Below are 18,567 nucleotides of genomic sequence, written 5' to 3'. Positions count from 1 at the left end.
TAAACTAGTCCAATTTGCGCATAAATAAGATTCTCTTCCATAACAACCCAAATAAATGATCGCTCAGCCTCTGCTTGAAGACTTCCAATGATGATGACTTCATAACCTTACAAGACAATCAATTACACTTTTCAGACACTCTAAATATAAGAAAGTTTTCCTTACATGGGCCTAAGATCCACTTCTCTTTGATTCCCACCCCCTCAAATTTATTCTACCCTCTAGGGATAAGCAAAACAAGGTAAATCTTTCCATATGCCAGTCCTTCAAATACTTAGATTGTTATTATGCCTACCCTCAAGGATTTTTCTTCTCTAGGCTAAACATCCCTGGTTTCTACAGATGATACTAGCATAGCATAGAATGCCATATAAAGCTCGAAAATTGTTTTGAGTCCTCTCCCCATTCCAGTCATTATCCTCCTTTTAAGTGTAAAACAGGAATATTACTTCAATTTTATAAAATTAAACATATCTTTACATTAAAATATAAACCATTAACATTGTGCTATCAAAAAAATAACAAGTGCTTATAAAGGGTGCAAAAGAAAATGAATTAAGAAAATATAAAATTTGATTGTAAACTGAGCAAAACTCTCCCTTAATTATATTAAAAATATAATTTTTAAAAGTTTGAAAAAGCTGATAATCGAAAGAAACTTAAAGACAAAATAATTTATTTCTTTTTGAATACAAAAGGAATAAAGTTTTTATATTAAATATAATTACATAAGGTAACCTGCCAGAGCTCATGAGTTAGATTGAACAAGGAGAGAAGTTCTCTTCAACTGATATCTCACCTGGGCTTGGGGTCCAGGAAATGGTGCTGGTTCAAACTTGGTAGGAGTTGAGAAGATTATGGGGACAATGACCTCCAACACTTATTACAAAGAAAATTATTTGTCCATAAGCATTGTACTATGTCAGGAACTATCTCTCTCTGTCAAAAGGTACAGGGAGGATGTGGGTGTGACCAGCATGTAAACAAGTAGTTTGAAACATATACCTTTACCATGGCATTTATGATCTGAAACAAATTTACTTGTGCTTCATAATCAATTTGCTTCCACTACCCTTGGAAAGTTAGGTATATTGTAACTTTAGGGATGCCCCACCATCACACGTACTCTGTTGTCATACAATCCTAGAACTGGAAGAAACCTTAGAAGTACTCTAGTCTAATTCCCTACATGAAATTTAGGTCCTCTCTAACGATACCTTCAACAAGTGGTCACTTGGCCCTCTGCTTGAATAATTTCAGGGACAGGGAACTACTTTCAAGGCTGAAAATGGGCAATTCTAACTATACACTTAGGGTACATACATTAATGTTGGAAAAGATAGCAAGAGGGACATGTGTGAAAGTTACAAAGAAACACATTGGTTTGAGGTAAGTAAAAACTTCCTAAGTATTAGAGTTTTCCAAAGGTTGAACAGAATGCCTTGATAGGTGGTGATTTTCCCTTCCCTGGAGGTCTCCAAGTAGAGGCTGAATGACCATTTGTCAAGTATGTTACAGTGAGAATTCTTTTTGTGTATAGGTTGTTCCAGATGGCTGCTGGAGTCCCTTCCAAAGCTAACATCTGTGATTCTGTGATTAGGATTCTCTGAGGCATTTGTCCAATTCTGGGTATCATGGTTCAAGAGGAACAAATCAGAGTGGTTCTCAGTATGGTAACTGGCCTGGGAGAAAAGGTGCTTAAGTCTTGGTTGAGTAAATGAAGAAGCCTAGAAAAGACTTGGTAGGGAAAGGTGGGGTAGCGGTGGAGCATCATAGCTATCTTCAAATAACTGAAGGACTGTACCATGGAAGAAGGCAGACTTGAGACTAATGGGTTCAAGTCGCAAGAAAACAAATTTCTGCCTGATATACAAATATATGTATATGTATAATACATACTCACACACACACATATATTTGCATTTGCTAAGCATTTGAACTATACGAATGTGGAATTGGTTACTTCACAAAATCCCTATCCCTGGAAGTATTTAAACAGAAGCTGGATGGGATATTTTAGAAAGAATTATTTCATCTGATCAGAGGTTAGCCAAGGTGATCTCTCAGCTTCTATGATTACTTTTAACTTCATATAATGCTATCATAATAGGATGAATTTTATTGTTAACAACACATGTAACGGAATGACAGATTTTAGTGATTCAAATACTTTAAGTACTACACTGACTGAAAATTTTGGTAGCATTCACTTACATGTTTTTACATGAAGTTTCATGTCTCTACCTTCCCCCCCTACAATTTTTCTTCAAATAGGAACTACATAATTGTATTCTTTCTCCTCCTTTCATATGTTGCGAGAACACTGCTATTAATGCCACTGAAAAGCTGTGTTTCTATTGTGCATTGTCTCAGACAGTACAAATCATTTATTACAAAGATAATGTTTTTTGAGGGTAAGTAAACCATAAATTATTGCAAGTTGACTTGAGTCTTCAGTTAAAATGTTTGAGCTTTTAAATCACACATTATTAATGAGGTTTTCATAGATTTTTCTTGAAAGTTTTCCACAGAACTATTTTTATGCTGCGCAGATTATACTTAATTGATATAACATGCAGATCCTTATAATTATGCTAAATTTTTCTCTTTTAGAGCAAGAGATTACTATTGTGCTAAAAACATTTCACACTCTGGATTTAGAGGATAATAATAATGTTTTCCATTTCAAAGGCATTTGAACTAGGTACTTAAATGCTTTTTTTGTAACTGTATACTAGTAAAAACCAATTCTCATATATTTATTTCCTATTTCTTTCAATAGCAATATATTTCCTATCTTTCATTTGTGAATTTCCCTGTTAAACTCTCTTAGTGGCAATCTGTGCACCTTGACATTACCATGAAAAACTAGTGACACTATCATGTTTAAATGATTTAGTATTTTAAAGAGTTGATCATTCAGATCTCTCATCTGAAAAGTTCAAATATATTTTGAATTTCCTTATAATGAAGATTCAACATTTCTTCCATATTTTGCTGTTTCAGTGGATGTGATCCCATGAATGTGTGAATTTATGAATCCCATGAATTTCAGTAACTTATAGTCTATCTTTTTTTCATTCTCGGTGATTCTTCTTCATAGATCAGTTACCAATCCATCTACCTTGCTTTGTATGTTTCTTTACATCTCAGTAGTACTGGTAAAGTTCTGAATGTGTTTCTTATCCCATGCTTTCACATCTACTGAGCAATATCTCATATACTACTAAAAAGTTGAAGCCTTCTTGTATACACCATGTTTCTCTCCATTGTTCTCTGGGCCACCCACAATTCTGACTTTTTGGATGGTGTTCCAAGATTCACAATCGTAAATTACTTCTGAGAGAACATTTTAATTGAAGTGATAGGTCTTTGCATTAGGTATTAATTTACAATAATTAAAAGTATTACATGGTTTCCTAAAATATAATCCTAAATGATTTCTTCCTTCTATTCAGTCCTGGACCCAAATAGACATAATTTGGAAGCAACTGGATGAATTGGCCATCTAACTGTTGTGTATGTATAGGTTGGTCAAAAGGCCCCTTTTGTTCCCCCTGTTGTCAGTGATTTCCACTGGGTAAATTTTTGCAAGAATGGGTTCCAATCAAAGTCAATATCTTTGTCTTTTTTTTTTACTCCATTTATCCCTTTATAACTCATTTAAGTCTGTTGATATAGCAAATGTTAAAAGTACAGGCTTTTTTTTTTTCTGTCTTGCTCTAATTGATGATCTGACTACAAAGTTGATTCTGATATGACTCCTAAACCACTAATAAATCATTTCCTGTATAAGATTAATTCCATTTTTTCTCACAGTGTTAAGGGCTCACCACATAAAGTATTATCTGATTCTCCTTGAGGAAAGTATTAATTCAAATTCTTGTGGAAGTGAATGTTGAGAACTGAAAAATAGATTATATATTTTTTAAAAGTATTCATTCTCTACAAATGTTAAGGCTATTGAGTAGTCTTTAAGCTTTTGGCCTCTTTTATATCTCAGACATGAGCCACATGGCCAAAATATTTCTCACCATTGTCCCCTGTGCTCACATTTGCACTAAAGTAACTGAATTATCAAAACATATTGATTTGGTTTGGAGCATTTTATAAAGTTCTTCATGGCACACTAATCGGCCTCTGTTGTCTCCCTACTTCATAAAAATGGCCAGAAGCTTTCCTAAAATTCTTTATTTGGTTTATTTATATTACTTCCAGTTGTTTCCAACTTCAGTTGAAATATTGCACACAGGGCCCCGCCATTCCCCAAAGTACTCACTGCACACTTCACACTTCCTCCAAATTTTCTCAGTTTGGTTGAGGGCACTACAAATTCTAGTTACCCAGGTTTGAAACCTCAATCCTCCCTGACTCTTCCTTTCAGGCACTCTTCCTAGTCAAACAGATGTCTTAAAGATTTTACCTGAACATCATTCTCTCCTTTTCCCTCTTTCCTGGACTGTCCCAAGAGTGTTTTGGGTATTTTCTTTGCTTCCAGTCTCTTTCTCCTCTCCAATCTGTCTTCCACAGAGTTACAAATTAGTATTTCTTTAAACATATGTCTGATTAAGTCACTACTTCCAACCAATAAAACAAATGTCTTTGGCAGTTCTTTATTACCTCCAGCATAAAATAAGACTTATTCGGTCTGGCACTTACTTTACAACAAACTAGTCAAACTAGCCTACTAGCTGTGTCAGAACTCAACATTCCATCTCTCCTCCCTGGGCCTTTACCCAGTCAATACTCCTAGTCTGGAATACTCTTCTTCCTCACCTTTGCCTTTTAGTAATTTCCTTAAAAGTTCAGTTCAGAGAGAATGCTTTCTTTTTTTAAATACCCAAAGTTATTCTAGCTCTCTCCTTTCTTAAATTATTTTTTTACCTATCAGATCAGATTGGATACAATGTTGATACATTACATACAGTTGGAATACTACAAAATGCTTAGAAGGAAGGACTGTTTTTTCATTGTTTTTTTCCTTTCTATCCATTGCACCCAACAATTTGCAGGTACTTAAAGCTTGTTATCAAAAATTAACCCTTAAAACTGGGACTAGGTTTTTATAGAGTGATATATTTCTATATTGGGGCAAATGATGACATTCCATCTGTCCACTTTTTGAGCAGTTCTTGGAGAATTTATCCCATGTGTGAAGTATTCCTATGATTTACTTTTCTTCATAATCTGAAAGCTTTCTAGCTGTTTCACCTCCATGAGAGTCATCCCCTCCATTGAAAGGCTAGAAAAGGCAAATGTCACAATGCAAAAAAAAAAAAAAATTTTTACTTTTAACTAATTTTACCTAATTTACCTAATCTATAGTTACTTTAGAATATTGACCAAATAAGGAAGGGTTGGGCTTTTTTTAAAAAGAAAAATTAAATCTTTGGATATTGATTATTTAGGTCTTCCAATAAATTTAGTGGCAAGCAGTAAATAATTAAAGGAAGGTTGGTGTAGGGTGAGTATAGAATAAATCTATCTGTCCTTTACCACTATTTGAGCAGCTCTAATTCAAGTGTTACAATTAATACACGACTGCCCATTGAGAATGAAGTCGGGACAGTGAGAGGTTCCCGTCAGAGGGCCTTTCTCCAAAGCATCCCTTCTGCACTTGGCACTCCTCACCTCTTTGCCCCCTCCCCCGCCCCAGCTCTTGGAGGCCGTGCTTTGCGAGCAGGCAGCCTCGAACAAAACCGGAGGACTTGGCCAAGACTAAAGTTGGGCTAAACTCGTGGAAAAAGCATCATAGGAGGCGTCTACGTGTGTCCATGTTTGGTGCTGGACACGATAAGAATGGCCCCCGGGCCCGGACTGATGCTCTCCGGGATTTGGGTTTTTTAAACAAAGTATTTTTGTGGGAAGGGGAGGGCCGGCCCCGGGTGGCCCCTGGGCCCCGCCCCCTGCTGCCGGGGGGCCTCGCCCGCGGATGGGCACGTGCGTCCCTGACGGTCCCGGGGGCCCCCTCCCTCCGCTCGGGGGCCCCGCGCGAGCCCCTAGGCTCGGGCCCTTGGCGCCCAGGCCCAGCGCCTGCTCGTTCCTGCCCGTCCGCCCTTGGTCTGGCCGCCTTCTCTCAGGCAGCTCCTCCAATCCTCTTACAACTACTGAGGGTGTCTTCAGCCCCTTTCCTTTGTTCTCTCTACACGCGCACACACACACACACATTCCCCCAAAAAGGGGGGAAAAAAGCTCATTCCTGCTCCCAGCCGCCATTTCCATCCCTCGCCCGGGTCGGCCAGGCGGAGGCCGCTACTTCACGCGAGAGATTCCCCAGCGCGCGATCGGCCTGGGGCCGTTATACAGGGAGAGGGGAGGGGAGGCCCGCGCCTCGGCGCTGCTGGTTCTTAGGCCCCGTCGGTACCTGCCGCGCCCAAGGAGGGGGCGGCCAGGAGGTCATTCGGGCCCCCCCTTCCCTCTGGAGAAAGAGCGCCCCTCTCCCGCGCCGGCTCCTCGCCCCACACATGCCCGTTCCTTCTCGCCGCCTATTTCCCCCTCCCTCTCCCGGCCACCCCAAGTCCGCCCCCTCCCGGGCAGAGTCTGTCTTTCCCCAGCTCGGGCCGGCCTTGGTCGCCTTCCTCGTTCACGAGGCGGGCGGGCGGGCGAGCGGCCGCAGCTGCCCTGGGAGAGCGCGCGGCGGCGGCGGCGCCGGCGGGGTGAAGGAGGTTGCCATGGTAACCGGCAGCAGCAGCCGCCACAGCAGGGCCGGCCCCAGCCCCAGCCCTAGAGCTCAGTGTGTGGGTGAGAAGCGGCGAGAGCAGCAGCGGCGGCGGCGGCGGCCAAGGCTCGGCTTCGGAGCCGCCGCTGAGACCGGGTAAATCGGGAGCTGCCGCGGCTGCAGGATGGAGGACGGATTTTCTAGTTACAGCAGCCTTTATGACACTTCCTCGCTGCTCCAGTTCTGCAATGGTAAGGAGAGGGGACTCGTGTGTGTTTGTGTTTGTGGATACAAGCTCGCGCGGGGAGGGGGGGTCTCTCTTTGCTGCTCCCCCCGTTCCCCACCCTTCCACACCTCGCGAGCCTCTTTCCCCAGATCCCTCGCAGAGCTCGCGCCCCCTCCATTCATCCCTTCCTGCTGCGGTATCCCCCGGCGGGGCGCTAGCTGGGAGAGAACAGAGATCTCTCGGGGATTCTGGCTGCAAACCTGGTCTTGGAAGAAAAAAAAGAGGGAGGGAAGGCAAGCAGAAAGGAGCTTGGAAGCTGCTGCTGCGGCGGCGGCGGCGGCGGCGGCGGCCGTGGTGGTGGTGGTGGTGGCGGCGGCTGCCTCCCCTTGTTTCTGCTCCAAGACTAGCTCCTCTGCAAAGGGAAAAGAGGCATTGAAGGAGGTTAGTGGGGAAGGGAGGCATGCTTCTTGGATGACTCGGAGGAGTCAGTCCAGAGTGGCTCTCTTAGTCCAACCTGTCCCACCCAGGGAAAAAGCAGAAACTTCTTCCCCATTTCTCGGTTAAGTCCAAGGGAAAGTTTAGTTTACTTCCGTGGGAAAAGAAATGTTTGTTGCCAAAAGGAAAAGTTGCATTTGGCTCTGGGGTTTTCAGGAAAAATTCGGAATTTTCTGTTAACTCTTTGACTTTCCAGCATCCCAACAAGTGACCGCTGGTGAGTGTATTTGTGGTGTTGTGTCGAACTGCATGAAATGGAGCGAATGACATCCTCTCCAAGTCCCTCCATGGCCTGTTGAATAACCAACCACTCTATCCCCCTGACGTGTAAAAGCCACTGCCCACTCACTAAATCTTGTGCATTTGACACGTGTATAGTTTATCCAGTCTCATAAGGGGGGAAGATTCTTATCTGAAGTCTCTCACAGTTGTGTCATTAGTGCGTTTTTAGAAAAGCATAAATTGCTAGTGATTTCCAGTTTTGTTCTTTGAAATTTCTTCGATATTTATCCCAAGACTTTTTGGTACTGACACTTAAATAAAAATAAAAAATATAGAAACTCAACGTCCTGGCAGATTTCTTAGCAGTAATCTTTTCAGAGTGTAATTGACACAAAGGGAAAGCTAAAATAGTGCTTTGAAAATTAGGGGGGGAAATTAATAGAAGAGAAAGTTCAAGACACAATGTTACTGTTGTAACAAAATATGTTGCTTTTTGTGTATTTTATGTAGGTTCTCTTGGCAACTACTGTTGCAAAAGAGCAAAGAAACAAATCACTTAATATTAACAAAAGATGAATACAAGAATTAACTTGCTAACCAAACTTCAAACAAACCTACTTTAGTTACATTGTTCTTCATGAAATAACGCTTAAATAAGTCTAGAGTTTATATTAAAAACTTTTTTTAATGCGAGAGAAGTATTCAACTGATTTTTGTGCATTAGATTCTATTTGATTCTTAGGGGCAAGAAAAATAAAATTGTAGTTTATTGACAGGGTATGTTTTTAAAAAGTGATCCTAGACTCTTGAAACATAATTTAAGCATGAAAAATATGTTCATAATATCCTGCATTTTCTCTGAAACGTGATGTATGAAAAATTGTACACAAAGAAGTTTCATACATATTTTCTACATTTGATTTATTGCTTTAGAAATGTTTTCCAAAGTGTTTGTTTTTTTTTTGTTTTTGGTGAGTATGATCCTCTAAATTTTACTTGAATATGTAGAGCAATGAAAACAAGCCTAGATCCCAGCTTTCTTGGATTAATTTGTTTTATTTTTGTTTCAGTGAGAGAGAACTTTCTTGTTATAAAGTAATTTGTTTTCAATTTTGACCTGTATATAAACTCTATCATAATAATTTAATCTTTAGATACAGTAACAAGTATTTTTTTGTTTCTTCATGAATATATGTATACATATAATCATATAAGTATATACATAATATTTATCTAAAGTTCAGACTTCCATATCCTAGGGAGATTCATTATGATTTCTTTTTTTAAAAATAGTTAGCTAATGGGCAAACCAAGTGCTTCAGTGAGGTGTGAGAAAAATACTTTTGTAAAACTTAAGATGTATCATTAGAACTACTTCCAAAGTAGTAAAAGAATAAATTAAAGATTTCCAGCAAATCAAGTGGACTTTTAATAGAGTATTTATGTAAAGACATCTGCAGAAATTCCGCAAGATAAAAAAAGTGCAAAAATTGTGATTAGTAGTGAGAGAGTCCCCATACCAATGAGATCATAGAGTTCCATCTAAGGCTATATGCTGCATAATGTGCTAAGCTATTAGTACATCCTTTTCATATTAATAACATGCTACTTTCTATGTGATTTAAGGAGTTCCTATTTGCTATGTATGGAAGATAGGTTTTCATTTTGTTCTAACAGTGTTTATTCCAGTGCAGTAGATTTCTATGCGTTTTCAACCTTAAAAAATCTAAGCTTCTTGATGGAAGTTAATAATAGTTGACAGTATCTAACTTACTCTGATTCTTAGGATCATGGAGATAGAAGAGCTAGAAGGGACTTCAGAGGTCATTTGATAAAACCTCTTCATTTTGCAGAAGATGAAACTGAGTCCCAGAGAGGTTGTCATTTGTCCAGAATCACATAGGTAGGAAGTGTCATCTGGTATTGGAACACAGGTTCCCTTGATTAGCCTGATGGTGAAGTAGATACTCAAGTGCTAGGCCTAAAGTCAGGAAGACTCATCTTTCTGAGTTCAAATGTGACCTCAGACACTTACTAGCTGTGTCACCCTGAGCAAGTCACTTAATCCTATTTGCTTCAGTTTCCTCATTTGTTAAATTAGCTGGATAAGGAAATGGCAAACCACTCCAGTATCTGTCAAGAAAATCTCAAATAGAGTAATGAAGAATTAGACAGGACTGAACAACTATTTATATCCTTAGTAGACATCAAGTGAGTTCCTTGATAGCAATCGTGAAATTATTCATCTATGAAATTTTGGGACTTCTCAGTTTATTGGCCAATTAAAAGATTTACCGCATAAACTGAAAATATATACATTTTTTTTCTAGGTTGAGACTGTTATGGCTCTTCATATGATATGTAAAAATATAGCTAGAAAATTATATTTGTGTACTTTCAGGTAAGAAGGAAGTTTTGCTGTCATCAATAGGCAAACACAGAGGCAGTATGTCATAATAAAGAGCTTTCCTTAAAGCCAGGAAGACCTATATTCAAACCCTGCTTTTGAAACATACAATATATATTATCTTGAGCAAATTATTTATCCTCTCAGTGCTCTCTGTGCAACTCTCTGAGACACCAAGTTTCAGAAAAGGGGCTGACTTACATTGGTTGAGGATATTTCCTCATTCTGGGGTTTCCTCTGTCAATGAAATCACTGGTCCAGTCCCTATTCTTGATATGCCAGCATACTAAATTGGGCAGTGTGATTTAGAACATGACAATGAGGTGAGATTTTTTTGAAAATTAAAAAAAAAAATCTTTCTTAATATTTTACTTTTTCCCAATTACATGTAAAACAATTTTAACATTCTTTTTTTTTTTTTCAAATTTTGAGGTCCAAATTCTCTCTCTCCCCTTCCCTCCCCACCTCATTGAGAAGGCAAGCAATTTGATATAGATTATATACATGTGCAGTCATGCAAAACACATTTCCTTGTAAGTCATTCTTTGAATAAGAACACAGACAAAAAGCCTCCTAAGAAAAATAAATTAAAGAACAAGTATCTTTATTTGTATTCAAGCTGTACTAACTCTTTCTCTGGAGATGAGCAATACCTTTCATCATAAGTCCTACAGAATGGTCTTGGATCATTGTATTGCTGAGAATAACTAAGTTATTCATAGTAGATCATCATACAATATTGCTGTTATCTATACAATGTTCTCCTAGTTCTGCTCATTTCATTTTGCATCAGTTTGTGTAAGTCATTCCATGATTTTTCTGAGAGTACCGTGCTCATCATTTCTTAAAGCACAGTAGTATTTCATCACAATTATATACAACAACTTGTTCAGCCATTCCCCAGTTGATGGACACCCCCTCAATTTCCAATTCTTTGCCACCACTGAAAGAAATGTGTGTATCTCCCCAATACTTTTGTAAACAAGGTCCTTTTCCTTTTTGTTTTTTATCTCTTTGGGATACAGACCTAGTTGTGGTATTGCTTGGTCAAAGGATATGAACAGTTTTATAGCCCTTTATAAAATTCCAAATTGCTCTCCAGAATGGTTGAATCATTATACAACTTCACCAGTAGTACATTAGGGTTTTACTTTTCCCACATCCCCTCCAACATTTGTCATTTTCCCTTTCTGTCATATTAGCCAATCTAACAGGTGTGAGATAGTAGCTCAAAATTGTTTTAATTTGCATTTCTCTCATCAATAGTGATTTATTTATATGACTGTAGATAACTTTGATTACTTTGTCTGAAAACTGACTGTTTGTGTCCTTTGACCATTTATCAATTGAGGAATGACTCTTATTTATATAGATTTCATTCAGTTTTCTGTATGTTTGAGAAATGAAGTCTTTATCAGAGAAACTCATTATAAAAAAAAAAAATTTCGCAGTAGTGATTACCAACTGTGTATTTCCTTCCATCCTATTTTCCCTGTTTATCCTTCTCTCTCTCCTTTCACTGTCTCCATTCTCAATAGTGTTTTGCTTCTGACTTTTACCTTCCCCAGACTGCTCTCCCTTCTATCAGCTCCTCCCCCTTCTCTTACCCCTTCCTTTCCTACTTTCCTGTATGGTAAGATAGATTTCTACACCCAACTGAATATGTGTATTATTCCCTCTTTGAGCCAATTCAGATGAGAGGTACATGTGCTCTCCTCCCCACTTCCCTCATCTCCCCCTTCGCTGTAAAATCTCTTCAGACATCTTTTATATAAGATAACATCCCATGCTACCTCTCCCTTTCCCCTTCTCCCAGTGCATTCTTCTTTCTCATCCCTTATTTATTTATTTTTTAGATAATCATATCTTCACATTCAACTTACATCTCTGCTTTCTGTCTATGGATATTCCTTCTAAATACCCTAATAATGAGAAAGTTCTTGGGAGTTATGTCATTTTCCCATGTAAGAATATAAACAATTTAAACTTATGAAATCTCTTATTAGTTCTATTTCCTGTTTACTTTTTTTATACTTTTTTTTGCATCTTGTGTCTGAAAGTAAAATTTTTATTTAGTCCTGGTCTTTTCTTCAGGAATGGTTGAAAGTCCTTCATTTCACTGAATGTCTATTTTTTCCTCTGAATGACTACACTCAGTTTTGCTGGATAGGTGATTCCTGATTGTAATCCTAGCTCTTTTGGCCTCTGGAATATTATATTCTAAGTCCTCTAATCCTTTAATGTAGAAGCTTTTAAATTTTGTATTTATCCTGACTGGTTCTAAAGTATGTAAATTTTTTTCTTTTTGGCTGCTTGCAGTATTTTCTCCTTGACTTGTGAGGTCTGGAATGTGGCTGTAGTATTCCTGAGAGTTTTGATTTTGGGATCTCTTTCAGGAGGTGATTAGTAGATTCTTTCAATTTTTATTTTACCCTTTGGTTCTAGAATATCAGAATAGTTTTCCTTGATAATTTCTTGAAAGATGATGTCTAAGTTCTTTTTTTTTATCTTGACTTGATTCAAGTAGTCCAGTAATCCTTAAATTATCTCTCCTGGATCTATTTTCTAGGTCAGTTATTTTCCAATGAGATATTTCCCATTTTCTTCTATTATTTTCATGCTTTTGATTTTGTTTGACTGATTCTTGATGTCTCATAGAGTCTTCAGCTTCCACTTGCCTAATTCATTTCTTCAGTGAGCTTTTGTATCTCATTTTCCATTTGGCCAAGACTGCTTTTCTTTTGTTTTCTTTTTTTTTAAGTTTTACACTTCAGAGTATTTTCTTTGCTTTTCCAACTTTTTTCCAATTATGTGTTAAAATAGTTTTGAGCATTCATTTTTTTTTAAAAGATTTTTGAGTTCCAAATTGTTCTTCTTCCTTCCCTTTCCCCTCCAGACAACAGGCAATCTGCTATAAGTTATACATATACAATTATGTTAAACATATTTCCACATTAGTCATATTGAGAAAGAAGAATCAGGAAAAAAGGGGAAAACCATGATGAAGAAAAAAACTAAAAACAACAAAAAATTGAAAATTGTATCCTTCCATCTGCATTCAGACTCCATAAGTTCTTTCTCTGGATGTGAATAGCATTTTCCATCATGATTCATTTGGAATTGTCTGATCATTGTATTGTCAAGAAGAGCTAAATCTGTCATATCATTACACATTGTTGCTGTTGCGGTGTAGAACGTTCTCCTGATTCTGCTCACTTCACTCAGCATCAGTTCACGTAAGTCTTTCCAGGTTTTTCTGAAGTCTGCCTGCTCAAAATTTTTTATAGAGCAGTAATATTCCATTATATTCATATACCACAGCTTGTTTAGCCATTCCCCAATTGATGGGCATTGCCACAATTTATAATTCCTTACCACCAGAAAAAGAGCTGCTATAAATATTTTTAAACATGTGAGTCCTTGTCCCATTTTTATGATCTCTTTGGGATACAGACCTAGTAGTGGTATTGTTGGATCAAAGGGTATGCACAGTTTTATGGCCCTGTAGGCATAGTTCCAAATTCCTCTCCAGAATGGTTGGATCAGCTCACAACTCTACCAGGAATGCATTAGTGTTCCAGTTTTCCCACATCTTCTCCAATATTTATCCTTTTTCTTTTCTGTCATATTAGCCAAACTGATAGGTGTGAGGTGGTACCTCAGAGTTGTTTTAATTTGCATTTCTCCAATCAGTAGTAATTTAGAGCATTTTTTCACATGAATATAGATATCTTTAATTTCTTCCTCTGAAAATTGCCTGTTCATATCCTTTGATCATTTATTAATTGGGAAATGACTTGTATTCTTATAAATTTGATTCAGTTCTCTATATATTGTAGAAATGAGGACTTTATCAGAAATACAGGTTGCAAAAATTGTTTTCCAGCAATCAAAATTATCCATTTTGCATTTAATTATGTTCTCTCTCTCTTATTTGGTCATTATTTCTCTTCTGTATAGTTCTGACAGGTAAACTATTCCTTGCTCCCCTAATTTGCTTATGGTATCACCCTTTATGTCTAAATCATGTACCCATTTTTATTTTATCTTGGTATAGGCCTAGTTTCTGCCATATTATTTTCCAAATTTTGTCAAACAGTAAATTCTTATTCCAGAAGCTGAAATCTTTGTATTTATCAAACAGTAGATTGCTATAGTTATTTCCTACAGTTTTTTGTGTACCTAACCTGTTCTACTGATCCACCATTCTATTTCTTGGTCAGTACCAAATAGTTTTTGATGATTGCTCCTTTATAATACAGTTGTAGAACTGGTATGGCTGGACCATCTTCTTTTGCACTTTTTCATTAATTCTCCTGATATTCTTGAATTTTTGCTCCTCCAGATGAATTTAGTTATTATTTTTCTAGCTTTCCAAAATATTTTTTTTAATATTTGATTGATATGGCACTGAATAGGTAAATTAACTTAGGTAAAATTGTCATTTCATTTAGATTGTTTAGATCTGACTTTATTTGTGTGAAAAGCGTTTTGTAATTGTGTTTATGTAGTTCCTGGGTTTGTCTTGGCAGTTAGTCTCCCAAATATTTTATATTTTCTGTGATTATTTTAAATGGAATTTCTCTTTATATCTCTTGATGCTGGACTTTGTTGGTTATGTATAGAAATGATGATGATTTGTGTGGATTTGTTTTATATCCTGCAGTTGGGCTAAAGTTGTTAATTTTTTGAAGTAGTTTTTTATTGATTCTTTTGGATTCTCTAAGTATATCATCATCATCTGCAAAGAGTGATAGTTTTGTTTCCTCGTTGCCTATTCTAATTGCTTCATTTTCTTTTTCTTCTCTTATTGCTAAAGCTAATATTTCTAGAACAATATTGAATGACAGTGATGAAAGTGGGCATCCTTTTTTCACCCCTGATCTTATTGGGAATGCTTCTAGCTTATCCCTATTACAGATAATGCTTGCTAATGGTTTTAGAATATTCTGTTTATCATTTTAAGGCATGCTTCCTTTATTACTATGGTTTCTGTTGTTTCTAATAGGAATAAATTGTCAAAAGCTTTTTCTGCATCTATTGAGATAGTCATGTGATTTCTGTCACTTTTATTGTTGATATGGTCAGTTATACTGATAGTTTCCTAATATTGAACCAGCCCTCTATTCTTGGTATAAATCTCACCTGGTCATAGTGTAATATCCTGGTTATAAATTTCTGTAATCTCTTTGCTAATATTCAATTTAAAAATCTCTTTGCTAATATTTAGTTCTGCATCAATATTCATTAGGTAAATTGGTCTATAATTTTCTTTCTCTGTTTTGGCTCTTCCTGGTTTAAGTTTCAGCATCATATTTGTGTTATAAAAGGAATTTGATGGAACTCCTTTGCCTATTTTTCCAAATAGTTCATATAATGTTGGAATTAATTGTTCTTTAAATGTTTGGTAGAATTCCATCTGGCCCTGGAGGTCTTTTCCTTACAGAGTTCATTAAAGGCTTGTTCAATTTCTTTTTTGTGAAATGGGATTATTTAAGTATTTTATTTCCTCTTCTGTTAATCTGGGCAATTATTTTCTTTCAAATATTCATCCATTTCACTTATATTGTCAAATTTATTGGCATAGAGTTGGGCAAAATAACTTCTGATTATTGTTTTAGTTTCCTCTCCATTGAAAGTGAATTCATCCTTTTCATTTTTGATACTAGTAATTTGGTTTTCTTCTTTTTTTTAAAATCAAATTATTCAATGGTTTACTATTTTATTGGATTTTTCCCATAAAACCAGCTAGTTTTATTTATTCAACAGTTTTCTTACTTCCAGTTTTATTCATCTCTCCTTTGATTTTCCAAATTTCTAATTTGTTATTTAATTGAGGATTTTTAATTTGTTCTTTTTCTAACTTTTTTAGTTGACTGCCTAATTCATTGATCTAATTTTTCTCAATTTTATTCGTGCAAGCATTTTGAGATATAAAATTTCCCCTAAGACCTACCTTGGCAGCATTCCATAAGTTTTGGTATGTTGTCTCATTATTGTCATTCTCTTTGATGAAATTATTGATTGTTGCTATGATTTGTTGTTTGACCTACTCATTCTTTAGGATTAGATTATTTAGTTTCCAATCAATTTTTAATCTATCTTTCCATGGCCATTTTTATTACAATTTTTATTTGTAATTTATTTATTTTATAATAAATTTTATAATAAATAAAAATTTATAATTTTTATTACAAGTTGATCTGAAAAGGATGCATTTAATATTTCTGCCTTTCTGCATTTGATTGTGAAGTTTTAATGCCCTAGTACATGATCGGTTTTTAGGTGAATTCCATGTACTTCTGAGAAAAAAAGGTATATTCCTTTCTATCCCCATTGAATTGTATGTACATATTATTCCATGTTTGAGACAAATCCAATGAGAGTAAGTAAGCATTCGGACAATGTTCACACCCCCCTTCCTTTTTTCCCTCTACTGTAATAGGTCTTTTGCAGCTCTTCATGTTATGTAATTTACTTGATTCTGCCTCCATCTTTCCTCTTCTCCCAGTATAATCCTTTTTTCACTCCTTAATGTTTTGAGTATTATCATATCAAAGTCAACTTATACCCACATCTTCTCTCTATGTATACTACTTCTAACTGCCTTAATAGTGACATAGTTCTCAAGAGTTATAAATATCATCTTCCCATGTAGGGATGTAAAAAATTTAATCTTATTGAATAATATGATTTTTTTTCTTTCCTGTTTACCTTTTTTTGCTTCACTTGAGTCTTATATTTGAAGATTGAATTTTCTTTTTCACTTTGGTCTTTTCATTAAAAAGTTTGAAAGTTCCCTGTTCAATTGAATAGCTATCTTTTCCTCTGAAAGATTATGCTCAGTTTTGCTGGGTACTTGATTCTTGGTTGTAATTTAAGCTCCTTTGCCTTCCAGAATATCATACTCAAAGCCCTCTGATCCTTTAATATAGAAGCTGCTAAGTCCTGTGTAATCCTGGCTGTGGCTCCTTGATATTTAAATTGTTTCTTTCTGGCTGCTTGCAGTATTTTCTTCTTGATCTGACAGTTCTGGAATTTGGCTATAATATTTCTTGGAGTTTTCATTTTGGGATTTCCTTCAGAAGGTGATGAGTGCATTCTTTCAATAACTGTTTTATCCTCTGCTTCTAGGATATCAGGGCAGTTTTCCTTGATAATTTCCTGAATGCTGCTGTCCAGGCTGTTTTTTTTATCATGACTTTCAGGTAGTCCAGTAATTCTTAAATTATCTTTCCTGGATCTATTTTCCAGGTACTTTTTCCAATATTTTACATCTTCTTCTATTTTTTTCATTCTCTTGATATTGTTTAATTGATTCTTGATGTCTCATAGAGTTATTAGCTTTCACTTGCCCACTTTTAGCTTTTAACAAATTATTTTCTTCAGTTAGTATTTTTACATCTTTTTTCATTTGACCAATTCTGCTTCTAAAGGAATTGTTTTCTTCAGGGGATTTTTTTTCCCATTTGGCCAATTCTCTTTTTTCTTTTTTTTTTTCTTTTTGAAATAATGAAATGTTTTTTTAAATTTATTTTTATCACAGTTTATAACAGATAAAGCAATTCCAGCTTTTGGTCAGGTGATACTTCTTTTTAAAGCATTTACAATATGGACCACAAAAGAATTTTTTTTTTTAAACATTAACCAAGACACAAATATTTATGTTGCTAACTTCACAAGCTCTTGACCTAATTGTTTCCACAGTGTTACTAAGAATTAAAAGACCCTAACTTATTGTTCTTGGTCTAAAGTCCTATGCCTAATAGCTTAATTTTAGACAGCCTCAGATGTTCCCTTACCAATAATCTTTTTTTTGTTTGTTTGTTTTTGTTTTATTTATTTATTTGGCATTCATTTTAACAAAATTTTGGGTTCCAAATTTTCTCCCCTTTTATCTCCTCCCCCCCCAAAACACCAAGCATTCTAATTGCCCATATGACCAATCTGCTCTCTCTTCTATCATCCCTCTCTGCCCTTGTCTCCATCTCCTCTTTTGTCCTGTAGGGCCAGATAACTTTCTATACCCCATTACCTGTATTTCTTATTTCCTAGTGGCAAGAACATTACTTGACAGTTGTTCCTAACACTTTGAGTTCCAACTTCTTTACCTCCTTCCCTCCCCACCCCTTCCCTTTGGAAGGCAAGCAATTCAATATAGGCCAAATCTGTGTAGTTTTGCAAATGACTTCCATAATAGTTGTGTTGTATAAGACTAACTACATTTCCCTCCATCCTATCCTGTCCCCCATTACTTCTGTTCTCTCTTTTGCTCCTGTCCCTCCCCATGAGTGTCGACCTCAAATTGCTCCCTCCTCCCCATGCCCTCCCTTCCCTCATCCTCCCACCCTGCTTATCCCCTTCACCCCCACTTTCCTGTATTGTAAGATAGGTTTTCATACCAAAATGAGTGTGCATTTTATTCCTTCCTTTAGCGGAATGTGATGAGAGTAAACTTTATGTTTTTCTCTCACCTCCCCTCTTTATCCCTCCACTAATAAGTCTTTTGCTTGCCTCTTTTATGAGAGATAATTTGCCCCATTCCATTTCTCCCTTTCT

General features: G+C 36.6%; 1 protein-coding gene across 11 annotated transcripts in view; it reads left to right on the top strand.

Moving 5' to 3' along the window:
• The window catches only part of EML1 (EMAP like 1), a 303,648-nt gene that overhangs the window by 82,665 nt on the left and 202,416 nt on the right, over positions 1 to 18,567 (top strand). For 8 of the 11 annotated variants that reach the window (XM_072630258.1, XM_072630257.1, XM_072630255.1 and 5 more), the window contains exon 1: positions 6,730 to 6,909. The exons of the other annotated variants lie outside the window; for them this stretch is intronic. In XM_072630258.1, the coding sequence (XP_072486359.1) occupies positions 6,843 to 6,909 (67 nt within the window). In that variant the 5' untranslated portion in view covers positions 6,730 to 6,842. Of the gene's footprint in view, positions 1 to 6,729; positions 6,910 to 18,567 lie in introns of those variants that run through there. 11 annotated transcript variants of the gene reach the window in all.

The sequence above is a fragment of the Notamacropus eugenii genome, chromosome 1 (assembly GCF_028372415.1).
Source record: "Notamacropus eugenii isolate mMacEug1 chromosome 1, mMacEug1.pri_v2, whole genome shotgun sequence".
NCBI lineage: Eukaryota > Metazoa > Chordata > Mammalia > Diprotodontia > Macropodidae > Notamacropus > Notamacropus eugenii.
The sequence above is the reverse complement of the archived record's forward strand: the minus strand, read 5'-3'. Positions and strand labels throughout refer to the sequence as shown.